This window comes from Lepisosteus oculatus, chromosome 3 (genome assembly GCF_040954835.1).
Source record: "Lepisosteus oculatus isolate fLepOcu1 chromosome 3, fLepOcu1.hap2, whole genome shotgun sequence".
Taxonomy (NCBI): domain Eukaryota; kingdom Metazoa; phylum Chordata; class Actinopteri; order Semionotiformes; family Lepisosteidae; genus Lepisosteus; species Lepisosteus oculatus.
The window spans coordinates 27,234,430-27,257,958 of record NC_090698.1 but is presented as its reverse complement, the minus strand read 5'-3'; the positions used below and the strand labels follow the sequence as shown (position 1 = coordinate 27,257,958).

The 23,529-nt window shown below is 38.5% G+C and overlaps 1 protein-coding gene across 1 annotated transcript in view; it reads left to right on the top strand.

The window, feature by feature from the left end:
• Positions 1–23,529, top strand: part of wrn (WRN RecQ like helicase) — a 52,958-nt gene that overhangs the window by 13,235 nt on the left and 16,194 nt on the right. Inside the window, exons 14-33 of the mRNA XM_069187070.1 lie at positions 2,136–2,203; positions 4,754–4,862; positions 6,106–6,174; positions 7,372–7,454; positions 9,504–9,610; positions 10,123–10,310; positions 10,962–11,136; positions 11,421–11,602; positions 11,918–12,019; positions 12,977–13,069; positions 13,339–13,480; positions 14,403–14,573; positions 17,572–17,669; positions 18,327–18,393; positions 18,535–18,608; positions 18,932–19,022; positions 20,316–20,428; positions 21,645–21,759; positions 22,067–22,195; positions 22,758–22,920. Coding sequence (XP_069043171.1) covers positions 2,136–2,203; positions 4,754–4,862; positions 6,106–6,174; positions 7,372–7,454; positions 9,504–9,610; positions 10,123–10,310; positions 10,962–11,136; positions 11,421–11,602; positions 11,918–12,019; positions 12,977–13,069; positions 13,339–13,480; positions 14,403–14,573; positions 17,572–17,669; positions 18,327–18,393; positions 18,535–18,608; positions 18,932–19,022; positions 20,316–20,428; positions 21,645–21,759; positions 22,067–22,195; positions 22,758–22,920 — 2,339 coding nt within the window. The remainder of the gene's footprint in view (positions 1–2,135; positions 2,204–4,753; positions 4,863–6,105; positions 6,175–7,371; positions 7,455–9,503; positions 9,611–10,122; positions 10,311–10,961; positions 11,137–11,420; positions 11,603–11,917; positions 12,020–12,976; positions 13,070–13,338; positions 13,481–14,402; positions 14,574–17,571; positions 17,670–18,326; positions 18,394–18,534; positions 18,609–18,931; positions 19,023–20,315; positions 20,429–21,644; positions 21,760–22,066; positions 22,196–22,757; positions 22,921–23,529) is intronic.

Genomic DNA, 23,529 nt, shown 5'->3' with positions numbered 1-23,529 from the left:
AGAACTTTGAAACTTAAACTTAAATCTAGTGTAAATCTGAAATGTGTCATGCGAGCACTGTATCAATTTGTTAACCTTCATGAGAGACCGGGCTGCTGGTCAACATCAGAATCTGCACAGTGGGTGTCAAAAATATTCACACCCCTTGGACTTTTCCAACTTTATTGTGTAGTTTGGGTCAGAAAGTATTTACATGGGATTTTTTGCCATCGATCGATACAAAACACTTTATAATGTCAAAGTGAAAACAAAGTTCTACAGATACTCCTAAGTTATCACCAAGTGCTTCAGTGTGAAGACTGGAAGAATGTTTCTGCAAACAATAAAACTGATTCTGCTGCTGCCGTCACATCAATAACGATGAGTGAGCAAGTTATTGGGGTCCAGTGTGCTCAAACCATGGCCTCATCTGTCTGTAAATTCTGATAGGTCTTGCTAACGAGAGGTTTCCTGTACAGTACAAACTATGGATTTTGATACTTGCTCCACAGTGCTCTGGAGGCTGTTAGCGATTTTAGGACAGCAGTTTTAGGGGTTTCCTTGACAGCTCTTGTCATTTTCTGTCAGTTTAGTATGTTTTTCTTGGCTGACCCAGGCTTGACTGATTGGTAGTTATAGCTGTGGTTTCTTTCTTCATCAACTTATTACATACTGTTAATATTAGTATGCCCAGATTTGTTCTGTGGCCTTTATGGCTTCAAAATTGCCTGCTTGTCTAAATATAAAATGCTTTGGTTTTCATCCTGACTATTAACTACTAACTCCAAGTGTTGAAGTAAGTGAAAATGATTTTGAGTGTCTATTTTTCCAACATCAAACACTTGACCAGCTGTCAGCCAATTGTTTCAGTAGTTTTGCTCCTTCAACATCATCAGTTTGAAATGATTATTCGAGGTCCTAGTGACAATCCCAGTTTAGACTTCACTTTTCCAATACATTTAGAAGGCACTGTCACCACTGTTGCATTTCAGTTTTCGGTGGCTGATCTCCAGGGTTTTGCACTTTATCATTGAAACCTTGAAACATTAGCCACAGGTAAATCAGAAATGATTTTATTTCAGTTCTTGATTTAATGACATTTTTTATTTGCGATTTTATTTGTATTTTTATGTGTCTGGAAAACAGGTCTGAAGACTGACTAAACAAATTTCTTGCAGGTGCTTAAAAATAGATAATACTAGTTAACTCCATACATACGTTCCTTGTCTTTCACACTTTCAAAAAAAAAATTATGATGCTAATCCAATGCCAATTCAGTGACATTTATGGCTGACTGTTGTCTAGTTCACTAAGAGTATGCCAATTTCCATTCCATTTAATATAGAATTAAAAAGTTTACTTTTGTTATTTCAGTTCCCTCTTTGTTTTGTCTGCTGTGCTTTTATCAATTATTTAATAATATTTTATTTTCTGTCTTTCTTTCAGTTTGTCTCTTTGTAAAATCACAATTCCTTGGAAATCTTCTGTTGAGGTTATATTGAGCTAACAGTTAATCCTGACAGAGCTGTACTTTGTTGGACATAAAGTAGCCCTGCAGCTTTTTGGATGAGTACAGCAGAGCAAATGATGTATAAACAAGGGGCACCTGACAATTAATTCAATGAATCCTGCAGCAGATTAGATTGGTAAATGTGATGGATTGGCTGCTACAACATTACCTATTGCCTGCTTATGTATAGTTTTCCTTGAGCCGTAGTTAGGTTTTCCAATTTTGATCAGGGTGAATTAAATTGTAATAATAGTAGAAATCCCTAGTGGAAGCTTTGAGCCATTTGTTGACGTTATTAATGTACGTGTTCTGTATTGTAATAGATGTATAAGACATTTTGCATAGCAGAGCAAATTTTTTTGTTCGTTTTCTGTAGTTTGGCATTCGTTAGTCAAAAAAATCAATTAAGGCCTTTTACATCTTAACTGTTGGGACTTCATTATGTTTTGTTTCCTGATCTCTCACAATTGACTTTTGAACATATAACTGGCACATCTGTGTTATGTAGAAAGTGACTACTGTTTCCGGTAGGTGTTATATTAAAGTTTGCAAATACTTCTGGTGACGTTCAGTTGGGTCTTATCTCTCTGGGTAATCCTTCTTGTACTCTGTATAAGAAATGAAAATGGATTTTGTTTATTTTCAGAGTACAATGGAAAGTGATTCACTCAGTGCTTCAGGAAAGGAGAGATAACCTTGTTGTCATGGCAACAGGTGAGCCGTGCTTCCTGAATAATGACAATTGACAAAATATCAATTATGTTTACCTTGTACAAAATGGAGATATTACAGAATGGAGAATAGGGTGCATTCAGGACCTAAGGAAAAGTATCCTACATGTCCTTACTGTTTTATACTCTTTTCTAGTGCTGGAGTGTTTAATGAATATGGATCTCAGAATTGCACTTGCACATGCTTGCTGTTTTGCTCTTCCATCCACAGAATAGTTCAGATGTACTTATCACTGGAAATTCATTTATCTTCTTTTTAACTTAGTATGTGTTCACTCCTTTTGGTGAGGTGGAAAATGGTGTAAGGTTGGTTAAATCCACAAAACTAGAAACTGTTCTTACTACTGAGTTAAGTAGCAGAAAGGCACATTTTATAGCCACAATATATGCAATATATATGTAAATGAGACCTTTAGCTTGCAGTTTACTGTATGAGGTTTGTCATTTATTATATAATATGCTTTGCTTTGTGAAAAGTTTTCACATTTTGAAGCTTTTAAAGTTTGCAGTAAGGACACTTTGAAGTAGGATTTAATATACAGTATGTTATATAGACAACCTCCACCACATATTCAAAGCAAAAATAAAACATAAGGAACTAAATAGATAATATAAATAATAGTAAGATCTCGATTGTTTAAGTGTTCACACCCTTTGCAACGGCAAGCCAAAATTAATTTTGTTGCACAAAATTACCTCAGTGAGCCACACAATTAGGGCCTGTGCCTGTGTGCAATAATAGTGTATCTCATTATTTCAGAATAAAAACACCTGTCTCTGTGAGGTCCCTCAGTGAGGTAGTGAATTTCAATCAAAGATTCAGCCATGCAGACCAATGAGCTTTCAGAATAACTCAGGGATTACATTGTATAAAGCCACAGATCAGGAGAAGAGTCTAAAAACATTTCAGTTTCTAAGACCCATCATGTTTTTTTGAGCATGGTAAATTTGAGTTGTCATTAGTTCAGAGTAACAGAGGTCCATGGCTGGACCTCTGTGACCCCATGGGTCAACAATATCTTTCAGACAGTTAGCTTGTATTGAACATTTTAAATCTTGCATGAGGTTTGCAAACAGAGCACCTAAGTGATACTACAGGTAATTTGTAAAATGTTCTATGGTCTACAGATGAAATGGGAACTTTCTAGTCTAAAATTAAAGCAATCTGGCACAAATACAGCATAGTACATCACTTGGTTGACACTATCCCTATTGTCAGGCATAGGTGGCAGCATTATGTCTTAGTTACAAAAGGACCAAAGTACTGATAATTCTTACTGGAAAACTGCTTCAAACCTAAAACTTAAAACAAAAGTACAAAAGAATACAAAACTGAATGTCTTTGCGCAACTCTGTCAAAGTTGCAACTTGAATTCTAGTAGGTACCTGCGGGAAGACATAAAAACTACAGTCCTAAAGTGATCCCAAAGCAACTTCAGAGCACTTGTGCAGATCTGCAAAGAATAAGGCGCAAAAAGTGCTCCGAGCCAGTGTGTAAAGTCTGGGGGGAATGTGGCTGTTAATTGCTGCCAGAGTGGTGTACAGGAAATATTGAGTTCACAGTCTGAATACACCATAGGAAGGATAATAATAATATGTCAATGTTTCTTTATTAGCCCTACATTTCTTGCATTAGGAATTCATCTTTTCGCATGCCCCAGCTTTTCTCCATGGAGACACAGACACACAGACAGGGAGAGAAGCTTGGGGTCAGAGCACAGGGTCTGCCATTGTACGGCGCCCCTGGAGCAGTTGGGGTTAAGGGCCTTGCTCAGGGGCCCAACGGAGTAGGATTCCTCTGCCGGCTGCGGGATTTGAACCGGCAACTTCCAGTCACAGGCGCAGATCCTTAGCCACAGAGCCACCTCTCCGAGCCACAGAGCCACCTCTAAGCAATTAATAATGATAATAATTGCTTATACTTATATAGCGCTTTTCTGGACACTCCACTCAAAGCGCTTTACAGGTAATGGGGACTCCCCTCCACCACCACCAATGTGCAGCATCCACCTGGATGATGGATATGGATAGTTTGCACGATTCTGTATATGTATAATTTAAGTGTTTTCATATAGGCTCTTCGTTGCATTCCTGCTTGTATTTCATTATCTTCTTTAAGGAGCCATGTCAAAATACATAATGTATCCTTAGCTTGACCTGCATTCTGCTTAATACATTTTAAAGTTGCAGGTTTTGGCTGTAATTTTGCACTTGGTCTTTGCGATTGAACATTGCACAAAAGTTTCAAAGACTGTGTACTGCACATTTAGATGTATAGGCATGTCTGATCGATATTGTAATGCTCAGGTGCCTGGGAAATTGTTTAAGGGTGCACAATTGTAAGTGTTTTTTGCTGTCTTTGATAGATACACAAACCGCTTAACTTTTAACTTCCGGCAAAATGAAAACAAAATACCCTTTCAGAGGAAAGCTATTTTGTTTCCTTGTCTGATAAACAGTTCCTCAAATGTCTAAGTCAATGTGTTTTTACTGTGCTGTTAATCAGCTGGACTGCTGTTTTTGTTCTGTGAAGGTTATGGGAAGAGCTTGTGCTTTCAGTTCCCCCCAGTATACTGTGGAGGAGTTGGCATTGTCATCTCTCCTCTTATTGCTCTCATGGAGGACCAAGTACTTCAGCTGAAGTGAGTGGCCTATCGCCTTTATTTTGTGTTACTCCAGGGGCTGTGGGGTTTAATTGTTTTTTTTTGTAAATGTTTTTCTTGCACCTTACCACTTTTTGTAAAAGGTACAGAGCAAAATGTACACTTGTTCTATTATTTTGTATGGCCCAAATTTCTTATGACTTCTGCAACCACCACTGGACTTATTATAAGATGGTTTAGCCTCATTCACACATGACTGGTAGTTTTGAGCAGAGTTGGTCCAAGATAGCTCACAGAAGTGGTGAGGCTCTTATGGATACCTAAGAATAACAAGGCAGAAATAATTGCTTTTGCATAGCCAACTTTTTCAAGTGATGGACCAATCTGGATTTGTAGTGTGTCCGCTGCTCTTACAAGACAAAGGCAGCAGATTGTGTCCATAACATAACCTCAAGAGAGGGCTGCTAGACACGTCTGACAGGCATGCAGCTGCGGGTGCACAGAGCAAGCGGTAGAGAGAGGCTGAAGCAGTGAATGTGAGAACAGGCAAGCGTGGTCCAGGCAAACGCAGTCCAGAGCTGTAAATGGGGGCAAGAAAGTTCTAAAACCAAGAGACACAGTACAGAGCACCAGAATATAATCCAGAGAATGAAGTCAGGGCAAAGGGTCCAGAAACAAAGAGAATAAAGCTTGAAAAGCAGCAAACTCTATGACTGCGCTCTCCAGCACTTGCCAGATCACAGTTTATGCAGTCTTGAACCACCTGAGGTGGGCATGGTGGAAAATTACCACCAGGTGGTACAAGACTCCTGTTGAATTAAAGACACTTTAAGACAGGTGGCTGGCTACTGTTTAAATACTAGTTCGCCTCCCAATCAATGATTTTAGCCCTTAACGTATAAAATATGGATATAATTGCAGATTTAATTTCATCATAATTTTTTTAAAGTTTAAATTCATTTATCCAACCAATTATAAGTTATTCCCCAAGGGTTTGTTCTGAATGCCTTTAATGGAAAACCTTTTCTTAGAAGTGAGTGTGTGACTAAGGTGAGTTTTTTGTATACTCATGGCTAAAGCTGTAGTCCAACATATTACTATTGTATGACATTGTGAGGAGGCAAGCCTTTTTAGTTGGATATTCCAACTTTAATTTTAGAGTTCTAGTTTAAAATAGATGACAGAACATCTAGGTTATATCATGGTTTACAGTGTATATATTCCAGAAAACTTCAGGAGTTTAAGATCAGATAGATCAAAGGCATGTCCTGTTTTTTTTCAGGATGTCTAACATTCCAGCATGTTTCCTTGGATCAGCTCAGACAGACAATGTCTTTATGGATTTAAAAAGGTAAGTTCTGGTGAGTTTTTGTCATTGGATATACCATATTATTTATTAATAACATATATGAGAGGAGTATAGTGTAGGTATAGTGATTGTCATAGATCCGATTATCATTAGTATCCAATCTATAAAAAATGAAAATAAGCCTATACCCCATTTGGTGGTCAGTTGTTATAATTTTTGGTACAAGAATTGCTCAGATGTTTATTGAAATATCTCAGGAAATCAATTTCAAGAAAGCAGATGATGCGGAAAGTTGATTGTTACAGACATTCATGACTGGAAAATATGTTTCCTGATTTCAACCATTGACGTATAATTACCGTTTGCATATGAACTTTCTATTTTAGAGGCCACTCAGTGCATTACTTAAAATAATTTTACAAGTAGCTTCTTCCAAAGTGAAAGCTTAGTCGTGAGGATATCGTACTCAGATTTATTTACTTAATTATTTTAAAAATCAATTTCAGTTAAATTTAATTGAAATTCCAGGGCAGGGCAGTTTTTAAAACTATATCGTCTGTTCAGACCTGACATTGGTCAGGTGGTGCAGTACCAGTCCAGTCGCAGAAGCTGTTTTATTGAATTTAATCCTTATGCCTTTGAATCCCAGTGCTCCGGCAACTTCCTCTTAAAGCACTGAGCGTCAAAATTTGCATATAAGATGTATGCAAAACCTTACCTTGGGTTCCATATGAAGATTTCACCCAATCCACTCCAACCTATACCTGGTACTTATCTGTACACGTTTTTGGAGTGTCTTATAATAGAGCACTTTGGTGCATTGTGGCTGTGATTATGTGTTTGGCTTGACTTCTTAATAGGTCTACCCACAGCTAAAAAATCTTTTTTTAAAGACGGATGGAGACGGGGATAACCGTAAACTGCAGTTTACTTGAGTTCATTTACAGAAATTGGTTTTCAAAGACATCCAGCTAAATTAAATTTTTCTAGGTCTACAATTGTGACAGCATGGTCAGATAATATTTCTCACATCAGGACTCTTTTTCAGTATCCCCCTTTCCTGTTTTTTTGCATGTGCATTTTTTTTTGTTTTCATACTGTGTGCATTGTTTTCAAAGCAAGTTGTCAGTATGCTTTAATATGAATTTGTATGGGTTGTCAGTCACATTTGTGAAATCCTCAGTAAAATAATGTGAAATGTGAGGTTATTTGTGGTGATCTGCTATCTCTTGTCTGAAGGGGCCATTTTCGAGTGGTATACATGACTCCAGAGTTTTGCTCAGGCAACGCGGCACTGATCAGACAGCTTGACAGTGATGTCGGTAAGTCACAACTGTTGTGCATGCTTAAACTGCCCTGTTCTCTCAGTAGGTGGCCCTGCTGATCGAGTCTGAAGTCTATGGGACACCTTTCCTTTTCCTATGAGTACATCAGAAGGGGTTATTGCTGAGTTAATGAACCAGGAAAGCAGCAAATTGGTTTCACGAGTAATTATATAGCCCTTGGCATTTTCTCAGTCAGTAGGTCTTGATGTATTACAGGGAATCCAAGTCAACAAAGATGGATTGTTTAAATTGTTTAAATTAGGTAGTTCTCAATTTAAGCAGCAAACATGTTCCTGAAAAGTGCAGCCTAAATCCCAAAAGCATAAATTAAAAAATAATGTCTTAAAAGAATGGATGTAAATAAAGGAGGATGCTTTCCAGCCCCACTCCCAACAAAGGGATGAAGACCCAAATAAAAACATTTGCACTTTTTTATTAATGTGAGATGAAGTCATTTTTAAAATAACGTGGTGGGGTGTAGGCTCCAGTGGGCCTGTGACCTTGGATTGAATAAAGCAGTTTGAAAATGGATGGATGGTTTAAAATGCTTCAAGAACAAATTTGATTTAATTGGTAATTTAACAGGTCCGAGGCAGGATACCACATGGACAGAACACCGGTCCATTTCCGGGCACACACAGACACAAGCATATACACATTCACACCAGGGCCAAATTTAACAGAAACCAATTAATATACCAGACTGTCTTTGGACTGTGAAACCAGAAGACCAGGAGGAAACCTAGGCGGACAGGTGGAGAACATACAAACTCCGTACAGACAGCACCATAGGAGCTGAACCCAGGGCCCAAATGCTCTGAGGCAGAAATGCTAACCGCTGCTCCACCATGTTGTGTTTAACCAAATGCTCACAAATTAAGAGCATGTACTGTAAATCAACAGTTTGCCTTTTCTTTATTTCTGATTGCCACAAGAAAATACAGGTCCCTCTTCAGGGTGTTTTGTAGAACATTGCACTTGTCCCCCATGCAGCTTATTAAATGCCATAGCTTAAACAGTAAAATGCCAAAAAACCATAGTTTCCATCATATTTGATGTGATGTATTCCTTATGCTGTGAAGAAAGATATATTGACTGTCTGAGCTTAGCACCCAATTAAGCACAGTAGATTCAGATCACTTCTGTGTGCCGGTTGCTGTGAAAGTTAATCATTTTTTTACTTCACTACGTTCACCACTGAATCATTAAAGGAGTTACTATCGGCAGGAAATTGCTGCTTTTTCACATATGCTTTGCACATCTATTTGTTTTCCTCACTTTAAGTCTGCTCTGGCAGGTAGTGATAACAGTGTTGTATGACGGGATGTACTGCAGCAGCCCCTGAAGATAAAGTTCTTTAGTCAATAAGTAACTGACAAAAATTAGTGTTATGCAATAATAATGGCATATGCTTTTTTCACCCGGAGTATAATTCACAGTATGTTTGGTTTTTAGACAATGCATTCTACTGGTAAAAGAGTATTTTCCTGTATTTTTACACTCAGCAGTAATCTTAGTGTCTTCCATGGTTGAATTGTTCTGTTTTCTTTCATGTTCCTCTGCCTAGGTAGTTTGCTGTACAGAGCAACCAGTGCAAAGCTTCCGAAAAGACATTTGATACACTTGTGAAATGTGTCCATCAGGCACCACAATGTTTCTCAGACACAGTGGTATTGTGTGACAATAATGTAAAACAATAAACTTTGAAAACTTTGTTTTAGGTTTTGTTGATACAGTATATCCTAGAAAAATGGTGAATAATATATGTACATCCCCATTTGGAATAGCCAATGTTTTTCACATTTCAGATCGCAGCTAGGAACTCTGGGATCACACTGACCTCACTGAATCTCACCCATGGGGTTTCAGTGGTCACTCTGTCACTGGGAGAGCCCGAGCTGCCTAAACTCACCCATGAACCCGCCATCATAAAGCGCAGTGTGCAAGCACATTATATTCTTTCTGCTTCCTCACTGTGATAATATTGTGCATGCTGATTGTAGTGACCACGTAAATGCACTGTGTGTTTGTGTGTGTTTCTTCCAGGCATCACACTGTTAGCAATAGATGAAGCTCACTGTATCTCTGAATGGGGCCATGACTTCAGGAGCGCTTACAGAAGCCTTGGGTTTTTAAAGAACATACTTCCTGATGTAAGTAAATTTATAATTTTCAACTGAGATTTAACCAGTTGACTTTGAAAACCCAGCAGAATGTGTCGATCAGAAATGCTGAGATATCACATAAGCAGATTCACTTTCATGAAGCTGCCAACAAACAAGAAGGCAGTGGCTTGGATTAGAGTTACATCAGATGGAACAGAAATTGATATAATTTTCCTAGCAGGAAAACGTTTGTTTCTTTCTGAATGGTAACTGTTAAAATTGTTTAAACAAAGCATTTATACTTAAATTTTATACTTAATACTTAAATACAGTTAAGTGGAAATCCTATGGATTTGTTTTTCCTACACTGTTTACCCTTTTTTGTTTAGTCTTGTTAATTGGTAAATATGAGTATTTTCTGACTTTTGGTACAATCTTCATTCATTTCAGTGAAAACTCATTTTTAAAATTTTAGACCGGCAACAGTGATTGTACTGTGTGACATTCACCCCTTTTGTGCTGTTTGTGTGTTTTCTGAGCCGGCTCTTTTCCTTGGGCAGGTTCCTATTGTGGCCTTGACAGCCACAGCGAGCCCCTCGATTCGTCAGGACATCGTGAAAAGCCTGCACCTGGCCAACCCACAGATCACCTGCACCAGCTTCGACCGGCCCAACCTCTTTCTAGACGTGCGCCGGAAATCTGGCGACGTCGTCAAGGACCTGAAGCACTTCCTCATCAGAAAGACGCCGTATGTGCACATCACAGTGCCACAACATTTAGAAAAGCATTTGAGGAGTTTTTAAGGACTCTTCTCTTTTAAGGAGAAGATTGCTTTTTATGATGGAATCCATGAAGTTAGAGAATTGGATGATAAAAGCGATTTTTGTTTTTATTTTAGAAGTTGTACCATATATAGTATATGTCTTTGGGAAATACACCTTCTTTGCTAAATTATTTTAAAATTTGGGATTTCAATTGGGCATCATGTCTACGACCTCTGTAGCATTTGGGCAAGACACAAACGTGACCGCTTATAGCCCACTTTGTCGGCTGATGTGCTAAAAGCACCAAGGTGCCTTACAGGGGAGGTCACACTGAGTGGGGGAGCCGTGTTGCTCCCTGACATCACTGCATGCTTCCATTCATCTAGGAAGCTAATTTTCATTATTATGGTAATACAGTTTAGTATTATTACACACTGTGTGTGTTCTCAGGTGTTACGCAAAGAGTGTTTTATGTCCGACTTGAAGTTGTCTTTGGATGGAATACTGCAGAATTAAGGAAAGCGATATGGGGAAGACTGTGGAATGGGTTTATTAATATGTGGTGGTCCTTGAATAATGTGGGACGAGCTGTCTGAAAACCTGTTGTTGAAGCAGTTTAATTTTTTTCCTGTTAGATTGGATCATGAATTTGAAGGCTCTACCATTGTCTACTGCCCTTCAAGAAAATTAACTGAAACGGTTTCAGCCGAACTAACAAAACTGGGTGTTACTTGTGGAGCTTATCACGCTGGTATGGGAGTCAAGAGTAGGAGGGAGACACACCACAAGTTTGTGAGAGATGAGATCCAGGTAGGTGGAATCTTTCCTGTGCAACGTCTACTGTAGCTGGATTTGTTGATCCAAAATTGAGAATGAGTAACACTTTTCTTCTGGGAATTAATTTTGTGTCTTTCTCAGAACCTCTTTTTGTGAGCACAAGTTTATGATTTGTAATTTGCATTCTATCTGGGTCTGCATTATTTGTGTAATCAAAGGTCTGGATATGTGGAGTTTTGTGACTGAGACAAGAAATGGGCCTCCAAAAAGAGAAAAATCCTTGTAAGTCTTAACTTTGATCTTTGTGTGGTTTTCAGTGTGTTGTTGCCACCATTGCTTTTGGAATGGGAATAAACAAGCCTGACATCCGCAAGGTCATCCACTATGGAGCACCAAAAGAGATGGAGTCTTATTACCAGGAAATTGGGCGAGCAGGAAGAGATGGGTTGCCCAGTACCTGTCATGTAGTGTGGGGCTCTTCAGACATGGTTTTAAATAGGTACTTTTCTTGTATACAAGCCAATGAATGTCAATAATGGAGTTCTTTGTAAAGTCAAGTGCTATGAAATCCCTGGCAGCTTTCTTTTAATGGGTTTTAAAGAAATCAAAACATTAACACCTGGGAATTAAAAAATCATCCTGATAGTATTTTGCTGTGACTGGTTTTTGTCCTGTCTGTTGGATTCTGATCCTTACATACTGTACAATACAGAGCTTTTGAAAGTTTTGTTTTTTGTTATGTTTTGTTGTTTTCTAACCTTTCTGGAATTACCTTCTGGCAGTCAATACAATGTACAGTATATTCCTTCCACAGGCATCTCCTGAGCAGTGTAAAAAGTGAAAAGTTTCGAGGATATAAGCTAAAAATGATGGCGAAAATGGAGCAGTATCTTAACTCCTGCAAATGTAGAAGGAAGTAAGTCCATTTGGAGAGTTTTGTGATAAGTCACTTTTTAGTCTTTCTCAAGATAGAGTTGAGTAATTCTGAAAGTCAAACAAAGATTGTGGACTGAGAAAAAAAAGTCATTGTTAATGAAAACACTGAAAAGTGTAGTGAAGGCAGACAGTGATGAGGTTGCCCCCTTTTAAGGAGATTGATAAAAGCCTTGAGGTCTTTATTTCAGTACTGAAGCAAAGCATTGTGCAGGATTTTTTTAAACCTGTTCTAGCTGTGTCCTAGCTGGGTTTCCTTAATAGCCAGGTACGAAAATATCTAGCGACAAGCACAGTTCAATACCTACTTCCTCATCTCAATAAATTTCTCCATCCTGCAATTGAAGTGGCAGTTAGAGTGACTTCTTCTGCCCCCTGTCTCCTGTCAGACACTTATAGTTTCATAGTTTCTTGAACTATTTGTAGTTATCAGCAGTCTGCATATTATTTCAGAATCTCAAAGACATGTTTTTAACAAAAATTGTTAAACATAAGCAACGCTTTGTAGGTACAAACTCATCAATGCATCTAGTTATAGTTATAGTTAGTTATAGCATGAAGATAAAGGCATAAGGTTACCAATGTTCAGATTACAGTTATGTTATACGAAAGATATAGAAAAAATGAAAATATTCCTTCAGTAGCATTCACTTCTTTACATGACCTGCTATAAGTCTATATACTGTACATTTCAAGTATGAAAACTTATTTTGAGTAGAATCGCATCTGCTCATCATACAGATACTGTATGCATTCATACCTCCAGCTTGTGGAACCTAAAATGAATCAAAACTTTTACACAGGGAGCTATTCCTCGTATAAATTCACAATTATAGTCTTATTAGTTCTCCCCACAAAAAGTTTGAATTGTTGAGTTTTAGAAAGTGTTACTGTGTGTACTATTCTCATCTGCGTTCATACTTTAAAATCTTTCATGTAGACTAATCCTGTCCCACTTCGAGGATAGACAGCTACGAAAGGTCACCTCTGGCATCATGGGGACAAGCAAATGTTGTGACAACTGCAGATCAGGGTGAGTACTAAGCTGGTGCCCTGTTGCATCCTTTGTAATCCAGAGCTAATTCATCGAAGAGTCATTTGTCTTTGAACATCAAAGATACCTTAAATCTAAGCACTTCCTCTTTAATCATATTGTCTCAATCTGATATTGCTGTACAGTTGTATGTATTGTATTGTATTTCAAAGTGTTGTATTTTAGTTCCAGACTAGTGCCACCCAGCTTGGCTTTGAGTTTTTGATTGAAGGGGGGAATTAGGATCACTCTGCAGGGGTGTCTTTCAGGTCAGTATATAGCTCTGATGTAGAAGACAGTGAGCCCAGCCTACAGGACTTTGGGAAGGAAGCCCATCAGCTGATGGGTGCCGTCAGTGCTCTGGGAGGAAAGTTTGGCACCTCTGTTCCCATCCTTTTCCTCCGTGGATCTGTGAGTACTTCCTGCAGCATTTCCTGTGTACAATCACAGAGCAAGACACTTAGACATTGCCTCTCTATAATGCTGCTTTCATCCATATTTCAAAGCTTTGATTCCTTTAACTTATCCCCGGAAGCAGACAGTGCTTTCAGTCTACTTGCTTGCACCTGCGAAGTACTGTGTCGACACAAAGCTGTTTTTTAAGGGATAGAGATGAATAAATAGTAGATAGCCTTGATTTTGAGTAGTGTGCAACAAACCCATTATACTTGAAAATGTGTAGTAGCCTCCTTAAACTTGAATGATCACTTATTTTCAATTTCTTATGATCTTGAATTGTTTCCTAATCAGTGTTCCTTCCCCCTGCTGAGTACTGATTTGCTTCATATACCTCTTACAGTGTATCTCTGTATAAGAATCTAGTAGAATGTATAAATTAACGTATATACTTTGTTTATTTTTTTTATTCCCACTATTGCCCAGCAAGCAGTTTTGCTAAAAGCATTAATTTTTAATTAGTAATTAAGTGTATTTACAGTATATAGTGGATGATGTGTGGCATTCATTATGCATCTGCAGCCCCAGTACACAGCAGATCAGGCAGAGAAGTAAAAATTTGGAATTAAAGGGAATCTTTTATGCCATCTGGATTATGCCAAGCACAGACTGGAATTTAGGCAGGACACCCGGATTAACACTCCTCCTCTTATAAATGCTGTTGGGAGATCTTTAATAACCAAGCGTTCAGGATTTCAATTTAATGTTGTACCCTAAGTATGGTATCTCTGGCACCACAGTGAGTTCTGTTCACCATACTGAGACATTGGTTTGGCAGTTGTGTCCCAGAGAAAAGAGCATCTGCCAATAGCATAATGGTTGCATTACCAACTCATCACATGTGTTTAAAATGCATCTTGTGTCTGTTATGAATCAGCATTCCCAGCGGTTACCAGACCGATTCCGCAAGCATTGCCTGTTTGGCTCTGGGAAAAACATTCCGGATACCTGGTGGAAAGCCCTGGCCAGACAGCTCATCTCCGAACAGTACATGAAGGAAGACTCTGGTCAGAACAGGTTCGCCACCATCTGTAGTCTCACTCCGAAGGTATGCTTCGCTAATTACAAACTCCTCTTCTTTCCTAGCTGGGGAGAAGAAATAGACTTGACTGTAGTCCTTTTCCATTCTCGGGCTCCACCATTGTGACATTAAATTAACTTGCTGTCTAGATAATGTAAGCCATTGGTGCTTTTTCCCCATAACATTTACGTAGTACAAAACCTTTTATAACCACATAAAGATGTGTTCAAGTTCTGGAAATGCAGAAGAAAAAAGTACATTCAGATTATGCAGTTGTAAATCATATACATTTAGTCAAGAAGCTGCATTTTTTGAGTTAAGAAATCATGAAAAAACCAACAATTTTCATGAAAATGTAGAACCCTGTTAGCTCTGCAATTAAAACAGACCTGCAGGCCATTTAAACAGTAAAAAGGCAATTTTTACAGGATTACCAGCTTTAAGCATGCCATGATTGTCAGTTAATTTGTTTTCATTTGACCTTTTATTACATTTTGTTCTGGATTTTAAGTAACTTGGCACCTAATCACTACAAGCAATGTATCAGCATTATTCAACATATTGTTTTCTTTTTGATTTGCCACTTGCTAATGCTACTGTTGATCCAAATGTCCTTCTGTGTTTTTTTTTCTTATTTCTGCTGCTGTTTGAGAGTTTACCTTGATTTAAACTGATGGATAGAAAGAAGGTAAATGGCAGTGCTATACCTTTATGCAGCAATATATAATAATTATAAAAAGCTGCCAGGTCCTATATTTTTTCTGTGGAAGTAAAAGCAGTAAGATCAAAGCAACTCCTGACAAAAAGAAGACAGAGGGCTGCTTGGAGGAGTGACGTCTCCCGGAGGCCTTTTCAGGTTTGGGTTTGGGGGATTGGTTAGAAATTGTGGTGAAGGTAGGTAAGCAGACATGTCAGAGGGAGGTGTTCACCCCTTTTGGGGTCGCTCCTGTACAGAGCTGAACCTGCACCTGGAGCAAGTGCTATTACTGACAAACCGACTCGCAAGTCCTTGCTTTCTGTTCCTTTAATACAAAAGGGAAATTATTAAATCCGAAGTGAACATTTTCTGATTCTTTTTAATTTGCAAGAGATTTATCCCATGGTGGCCATTCTTACAAAGTTAAAACGTCCTATTGAAAGACAAAAAAAAAAACAACCCTAGCACACTGGCAGAATGCAATTTGTTGCCAAAAAAATCTGTTAGCTGTTAGTGGTTAGGTTTTGGCAGGTGTAAAATAAAAAAGTAAGCTTTCAGGTGATCTTATATGTGAGATTGAGGGTGTAAATTAAAGACTTCAGTTAAGGACATCCTTCACCAGGCCTCAGTACAACAGTGAGATGTGAGATATTAGTGTTGACAGCAAGAGTCACATCAGTCCATCCATCAGTGCAGCGGGGTTCCCAGTTAGAGTTTTTATTATAATTTTCTATTCCTGTTTTTAAAAAATGATTAAAAAAGGAAGCATAAATTCAATCTCTATTATGCACATCAAGAGCATACTGTAGCAGCCTTTTATTTTCTATTTCTTTATTAAAATGTTTCTCAATAATTTAAATTATCTATAGAGAATCAAGTATCAGTTTCCTTTGGAAACATACTGACAAACGATAAAAATGCAACAGTTTTGAGGTTCAGAAATAGAAATGGTAACAGAAATGGATTCACTGTTCTTTTCATGTTTCCCCTTTAAAATATTTGATATTGACACTTAAAATGGACAAAAAATGTTACAATGTTTTAAGGGTCAGATCAAATGTTTTTTTCCAAACTGACAACAACAAACTGAACTATGACAACTTGTGTTAGTTATATAGTTAGCAAAAACCATGATGGATATGACCACGTTCTCCTGAGTAATGATGATCACCTAGTTGTTATTGGCATATTTGAATGCAGCTAGTTTGGGAAAGACGTTACTGAGATGATGAGATGTTCGGCTTCAACAAACAGCCATCTGGTCCAGAGAAAGTGCTTTTTTTTACATGTTTTTTCATTTGTAATTTGTATTGTAAATTTCAATTTCATTTGTAAGTAATACATACCATTATGATGTATGACATATATTAAAGTTAATACCAGCTTCTACACATTACTTGATTACATACTGTAGGTCAAGTGCCTAATAATGTATGAGTGACAAATAACTTTAATAATTAATTATTTTAATAAATACATATTTTGTGCAGCTTTACAATATCATTTAACTCTATAAATAGGTGGAATTATTGATTGACTATTTTGAATTAATTAAAATAAAAAATAAAAAATATTTGCTTGAAAATGATCTGCATAGTCAGAGGTCATTCAGGGGTAACATTGACAGCTGAGAAATGAAATTGCTGTCTTCTGTGGGACAGAGGGCATATGAGGTGGCGACAGAAAGACTATTGGATTGCTTTTTTTGCCAAAGAATGATATTTTGCCCTTGACAGACGTGAAAATTATACTGACAGTCAGATATTTTCAAGTCAACCAGGTGGGCTGGTGAAGGTGTAACATATTTAAAGAGATTCATTCCCACAAGAGCACCTTTGTCCAGTGTACCACTCAGCAGCAAGCATTCAACCTGTACCAAAGTCCTTGAGCCAGCAGTTCTTCAGTTTCTGCAAACCATTCTGTGAGTGTCTGTTTAACCATGGGACACAAAGCAAAACCACACAGTGCTGGAATTCCAACTTCTCTTGACCATTAGTCTGTAAGGCCATCTCACCAATGCCTTTGACGGCTGCCAGATGCACAGGAAGAGTGATATAGCCTTCCACAGCAGTCTGTCCAGAGGGTGATCAGGTCTGTGCATCTGCATTCCCAGGGTTGTGTTCATGCTCAGGGAGGCCATATCCAAGTCAAACTTTGTAATGTTTGTATTTGAACAGAGTTTCAACTTCTTATTTAAAGTATATCAGTTCTTTGATCCGAGATTTTTTTTTATCTGTTTAAAGTATTTCGCTAAATCCTTCAGACCTGAATGTGGTATTTCTTTTATCTGCATATATATATACTGTATGGTGTTGTTGTTACCTGCAGGGCAAGACATGGCTCAGCAAGGCCAGTAGTGGGACGCAACAAACTCTTCTGCTTCCGCCAAACAGCGATCTGTACGCCAGGATCGTAAATGTGCCAAAGTAAATGATTTCCTTCTTCACTCACATATAACATGCTGCCCATGCTTAAAGAGTGGCCAAGCAGAACAGATGCTAAACTTCTCTTTGTGCATTTTCAGTAGGTTGAAAAAATTCTCAAAATATTTAATAAGCTAGAGTGAGAAGTTTTAATTAGAACTGTTTAATTAAAAACCACCTTTAAATCGTACACGTAAAATGTTGAAGAAAAAATCCACAAGGGAAATCTTTTCACAGTCAGGCAGCTGGTTTCCAGACAAATGTAAAACTGCCTCTGTCATAGATGTTTTATGCTTCCCAGACAGATCAATCTGCCATCTCTTGTTGAATTTTATGCACTGTGTATTCGCTCTCAACACTTACTATGCCTGTGTATCTCTCCTGTTCTCCCTTTTTAGAAAAGTGAAATTCTCTAACCAACATTAATAAAGAGAACACATTAATAATGTGAGAGCATTATTTTCTAATCCTTTGTTACTGTTACAGAAGGTGTATAAGACTCTTTTATAGCAAACAGTAGAAGAACATTTTCCAATAGCTATGCAGATTTCCTGAGGATCCAGAATTAAATACAGTTGCACTGTTAAAATTTTGTTTTTTAAATGTATTGTTGTGACTTGTACTGCTATGGTGATGGAATGGTGTCCTTTATGGTTGCAGGTCACATCAGATGTCTTCACCTACCACGTCTTTTTCATCAGCCAGGCAGCCAACAGTGGCACTACAGGTGAGCGTGGCCACAGTCACCACTCATCTCTGTTCTAAGTTATGCATCAAAAGCTTCAGGAATGTTGTATAAGAGACGAGATTTTAGCTGAAAGCGAAAGATCTTCTGGAACTCATGTGAAACGTTTCTTTTCCCTCACAGAAATCACCAGCTTCCAGATTTTCTCCGGCTGACAGCAGAAAATGTCCCAGCACTGTAAGCTCTGCAACTACAAGGTATTAAGCAACACTTTAGTCAATCATATGGTATATACCAGATGAAAATATGGTAAAAGTAAAAAAGTATGTACATTTTGCAAGTGATAAAACAGCTATGTAGTGTAGACCTATCCATTATATCCAGTGAGTCAGTGAGCAACATTATAACATTTATTTTTTAACAGTAACATTAATCGGAAGTGTAAGATGTAGATGCTTATTAAATGAGGTTACTAAAAAAATAGAGTTATTTTGAATTGAATATTCTTGTACAGTATGTGTGCTTCTCTCTTTAATATGTTAGAGGTCCAGCTGTATCTTGTGTGCTTTTTTTGCTTAAGGCCACAGATTTCCTTGTCACTCCAGCATCCCAGTAATGTCTCTTTGCCATCCCACGCACCTCCTGTTTCCCCCCGAGATCTGGAACTTCAGGTAAGGAGGAGGAGGAGACTAACAGCATGTTTAAGTGGTGCTAGAAGGTCATTCAAGATGCAGCACGTATGTTTTTCAGATGTCTATAGTGATGTTGTATTCGGCCGAGTTGGAGAACATATGTAGCTAACAGTGTTGCTATAGATATTGCTTCATCAGTTTAGTTTTGTTGCATTTATACTAAAATCTCACATTAGTTAAGAGTGTTGTGATTAATTAAAGGGTGCTTAGCACTGGGCATTAGCGAAAGAGCGGTGTGTATGGAAATGGAGGTGGTCAGAAGCAGGGTTGTGTCTTTAATGAATACAGAAAAGGACACAGGGAAACACCGAGTTCCACACAGTTTGTAATGCTAGAAGAGCCCACTGTTGTATATCAGAGGTCCCTTTTAAGTCATACATATGGGCTGTGTAATTGTTATCTGTACAGAGCAATAAGGTTTAAATCATCTTAGCTTGAAAAGCAATGCCACCTTATTTTGAACTGATCCAATTTCATAACGCCTGTCTGGTTGTGCTCCTAATCAAGCATCCTGATTCCCATGTGAGAAATAGGAGCATTCTTAAGGCTAAGAATGCCGCAGGGGAGTGGGAAAGGAAGGCCGCCAGATTAAAAAGGGAGTGCAAAAAGTTCATTCCTCCACTATCTGAAAGCTGCTTATGCTGGTGAGGGTAGCAGAGAGTGCAAAGCAGTCATGAAAATTAAATCCCTTTTTTTTTTGGCGAACACCTACCAGGATGATGTAGGTGTTGTTAGAGCATGTACAGTACTTGATAAGTCCTGGTGAAGTGTTATCATTCTCTGAATGACAGTACTCTATGACCCACTTAGTGGATACCATAACAGGTTAGCTGCTTTTGTAAGTCTGAGGTTCTGCTTAAGGCAGTTGGTCTAGGGCCCAGCAGCTTGAAAACACAGTTTTTAATTTTCTGATTTTCACTGTAAAATTATGCTAGTTAAAATAACTAACATTTCTTATTACAGAGAGTTGATACATTTTTCATCTTCTGTTTCACTCTAGAGTGATGTTGAATCGAATACAGAGAACTCAATTTAAGTGTCTCCTACTTTGCTTCTGCTGATCTCATGAAAGTAAAATTAATTTAGATCTAACTAAAATACTGCTTTATTTAAATTTTAACACCCTTGAGAGTTTCTGTAGAGTCAAAAACTTCACCACAGTAAGTAAAAACACATTATAAACTGCACGTATTATGAATAAATCAAAGAACCGAACCTTGAGTCTGAAATGCCATGTTACTAAACGACGGGAACTCTCTTGCTGTTTGGAAGGGAGTGCTGTATAGCAAGCTGGTGGCGGGGCGACAGAAGCTGGCCACTGAGAAGGATATTCCTCCAGCTGTAATGGCCACTAACAAGATACTCCTCGACATGGCAAAGATACGGTATGTTATAAATCTATCTGAAGCACGTGAAGAAGCAGTTGTGCAGGAAAACATCATTAAAAAGAAAATGAAAAAATGCTTAAAGTCCAAACTCTTTTGAGGCTGTGGTTTGCCACTCTTAGGGAACAGAGGTAACAAAGCTCTGTGAAGGAATTTACCCCATTTCCTATTTGCCTGAAGTTTGTTTCTGAGTGATGACAAACTGACAGATTGAGGAGACTGGGGAATAAACTGATTGATAGGCATTCTGTGGCTTCCCCCTTTCAACCACAAGTGCTTACCTGAACACATGTTCTCTTGCTCAGTAATCAACAGATTTCCCATGAATTCCAAAAATGAGCTATACATTTTACATAATTACCGTTTCCTACTACATATGACATTGTTTGGATGCAGGTGAAGAGGCAAGCAAAATAATCAGTGAATACAACACTGGATCCACCACTCGGGACAGGGAATATTTGCTCATAGAAGGAGTTGGTTCAATTCCCGGATGGGGAGATAGTTGACTCACACCCAAAGAAGGCTCCACAGCCGTGTTCCTTTTCTTCTCTTTTCAGCATGGAATAAACCTTTACTTGGTCCTGTGCAGCCTACGCATGCTGATGCAGCTATCTACTTGAAATACTTCATCCAATATGCCTTCCTTTAAATTTTTTTCTAGATCTCTTTGTCATTCCTCCTCCTCCTGGGCTACTTTCCCCTTCTCCTCAGTAAACAAGAATTCCGTCTCTTCACAGCGACACCTGAAGAAGGCTCCACAGCCGAAACGTTGTTTCTTTTCTAATCTTTTCACCGTGGAATAATCCTTTACTTGTTTCTTTGCTCATAGAAACCATTTAATTGTTTGCTGCTTCCTCTTTGTTTTTCTGTCTGGTCCTGCACTGTGTCATACCATTTGACCTATCACTGTTCTCTGACTTCTCTAGTGCCACAATAATGTAGAAAATCATTTACTGTGATTATGCATATAAGGTATACATTTGTATGTAGTAAATAGCTGCCTGTTTGTTAATGATGGAAAAACACAAACCTACATGCTTTGTTTTCCAAATAATGTCTTTGCATATTTTACTGTCATCCAAGGGGTGAACAATACAATATCGGGTTTTCTGGAAAATCTTTTTTTTTTTGGAGTGAACTCGGCCGCCTATCCATTTTATAAAAATGCTATTTTACTGTATTTTAAGCAAGGCTGTCTTGACTCTTCCCTCAGGCCTACTACAGTTGAAAATCTGAAGATGGTCGATGGGGTGTCAGAGGCAAAGTCCAGCATGCTGGCTCCACTTCTGGAAATCGTCAGCAAGTTCTGCTGTTCAAATGGCCTCCAGGTACTGAAAATAAAGGCTTGAAAGAATATGATGTGCATCCTATATTTGTGTTGCAGAACAATTACCTAAATCTTTTTAAAGAATGGGGTTATTCAGCTTTTTTGGAATTGTGCAGAAGTGGGTTCATGTGATGATCAGATTGTTTTTCATGTCCTTTGAAGGCTTTCCTACCAGTTAAAACCCCCGGGCTACATTGTGTTACTTTATAGACTGCATTTGATAAAAAAGGCCAATGAAATTAAGAGTTTCTGCATTGAAAACTATAACCTGTGTGGTCAGACTCAATCCTTGTTTCTTTCCTTCCTAGGTAAACATGTTATCCAGCACTCCTTCTTGTCCGGAAAGGGTGAATTCAGGAGTGAGGCCTGCCTGTGCTGCGCTGTCTGACAGTGTTGATATCACATACAGACTTTTCCAGGAGGAGAAAATGAGCTTGGTAAGCCGTTTGTATCACAGCAGCGCAGGTTGAGTGAAGTTCATCTAGGTTTGAGAAACCTGAGTGTCTCACATTTTAAAAAAACAAGTGTGCAATTGTGTTTTGAAGTGGCAGTAAGAGTGTATCACAGGCTAAAAGAAAGGTTAATTCCCTTCAAGAATACCACACCTACTTGCTTTGATGAATGGGACTACGGTGCAGGCAGGGGAAGCCTGGATCAGTTAGAACTGGAGCCTGGGAGCACCACATGATTAGACTCATCACATTAAAAAGGCATTTTCACTAAATGATCACATTAGACGCCTTTCCTAGTGATCAGTGCTAATAGCTTATGCTCTTACTAACAATAATGACTACAGCCCTCAGTGCAAACATTTACACTTGATTGTTTTTATGTCTATGGATGGGTGTAATGTTTAAGAATGACCACAGCATTGGTCCTTAGCCCATAAAAGAAAGGTGCCTTCCGACAGGTGAATAACTGCAGCACTGTGTTTTTTTTGCCTTTATTCTCGTGTGCCTGAGCGCTCTGTGCTGATGCAGTGGTGTGTTGTGTTTGCAGACAAAAGTGTCTAACAGCAGGGGTCTGCCGCTGGCTGTGGTGGGCTCCCACCTCCTGCAGGCAGTGAAGGCAGGATGCCCCCTGGACATGGACAGAGCTGGGCTCACTGCTCACACCAGGAGGGTTATCACCAATATCATCACAGATCCCCCCATCAACTCAGGTACCCTGACACCAGTGAGGTCTTAGTATCTAAAAAGAATACAGTATACAGTATATATATATATGTGTAATGCAGTGCATTGGATATTCCCATAAACCTAACAAGAACTAAGGCTTCATACTGAAGTTTACAATTTTGCTAAAATAATAACAGTACATTAAAATGAATCAGAACAATAATAGAAATAAAGTTTTATTTCCAGTGAGAGAATGAAACAGATTTTGCTGAATGTCGTTCATTTTCACTTGCTGCACGGGAATCAGCCCACAGAGCAGTAGCCAGGTACTTTCTGAGGCTTAAGGGGCGTGAAAGTGTGAAACAAGCCACCCAGCCACGTTGTTGATGCTGATACCGTGGATTCTTTCAAGAAACGGCTGGAATAAATTAGCTACTAATCGGTCCCAGTCTCATTTTCTCATTTGTAACCATTCTTATGTTCTGCCTGTGTCTTCTCTTCACTTCAACCAGGAAGCACTTGAATTCATTTCAGGATATCAGGACAGGCCAGCTCAGATCCTTTCTTTATTTTATTTAATTCATTAGATTAAAAAGAATCTTTTATGTATTTTTGGTCTGCAGTGAAGGTTGTAATTACACTTCAAAGATTCT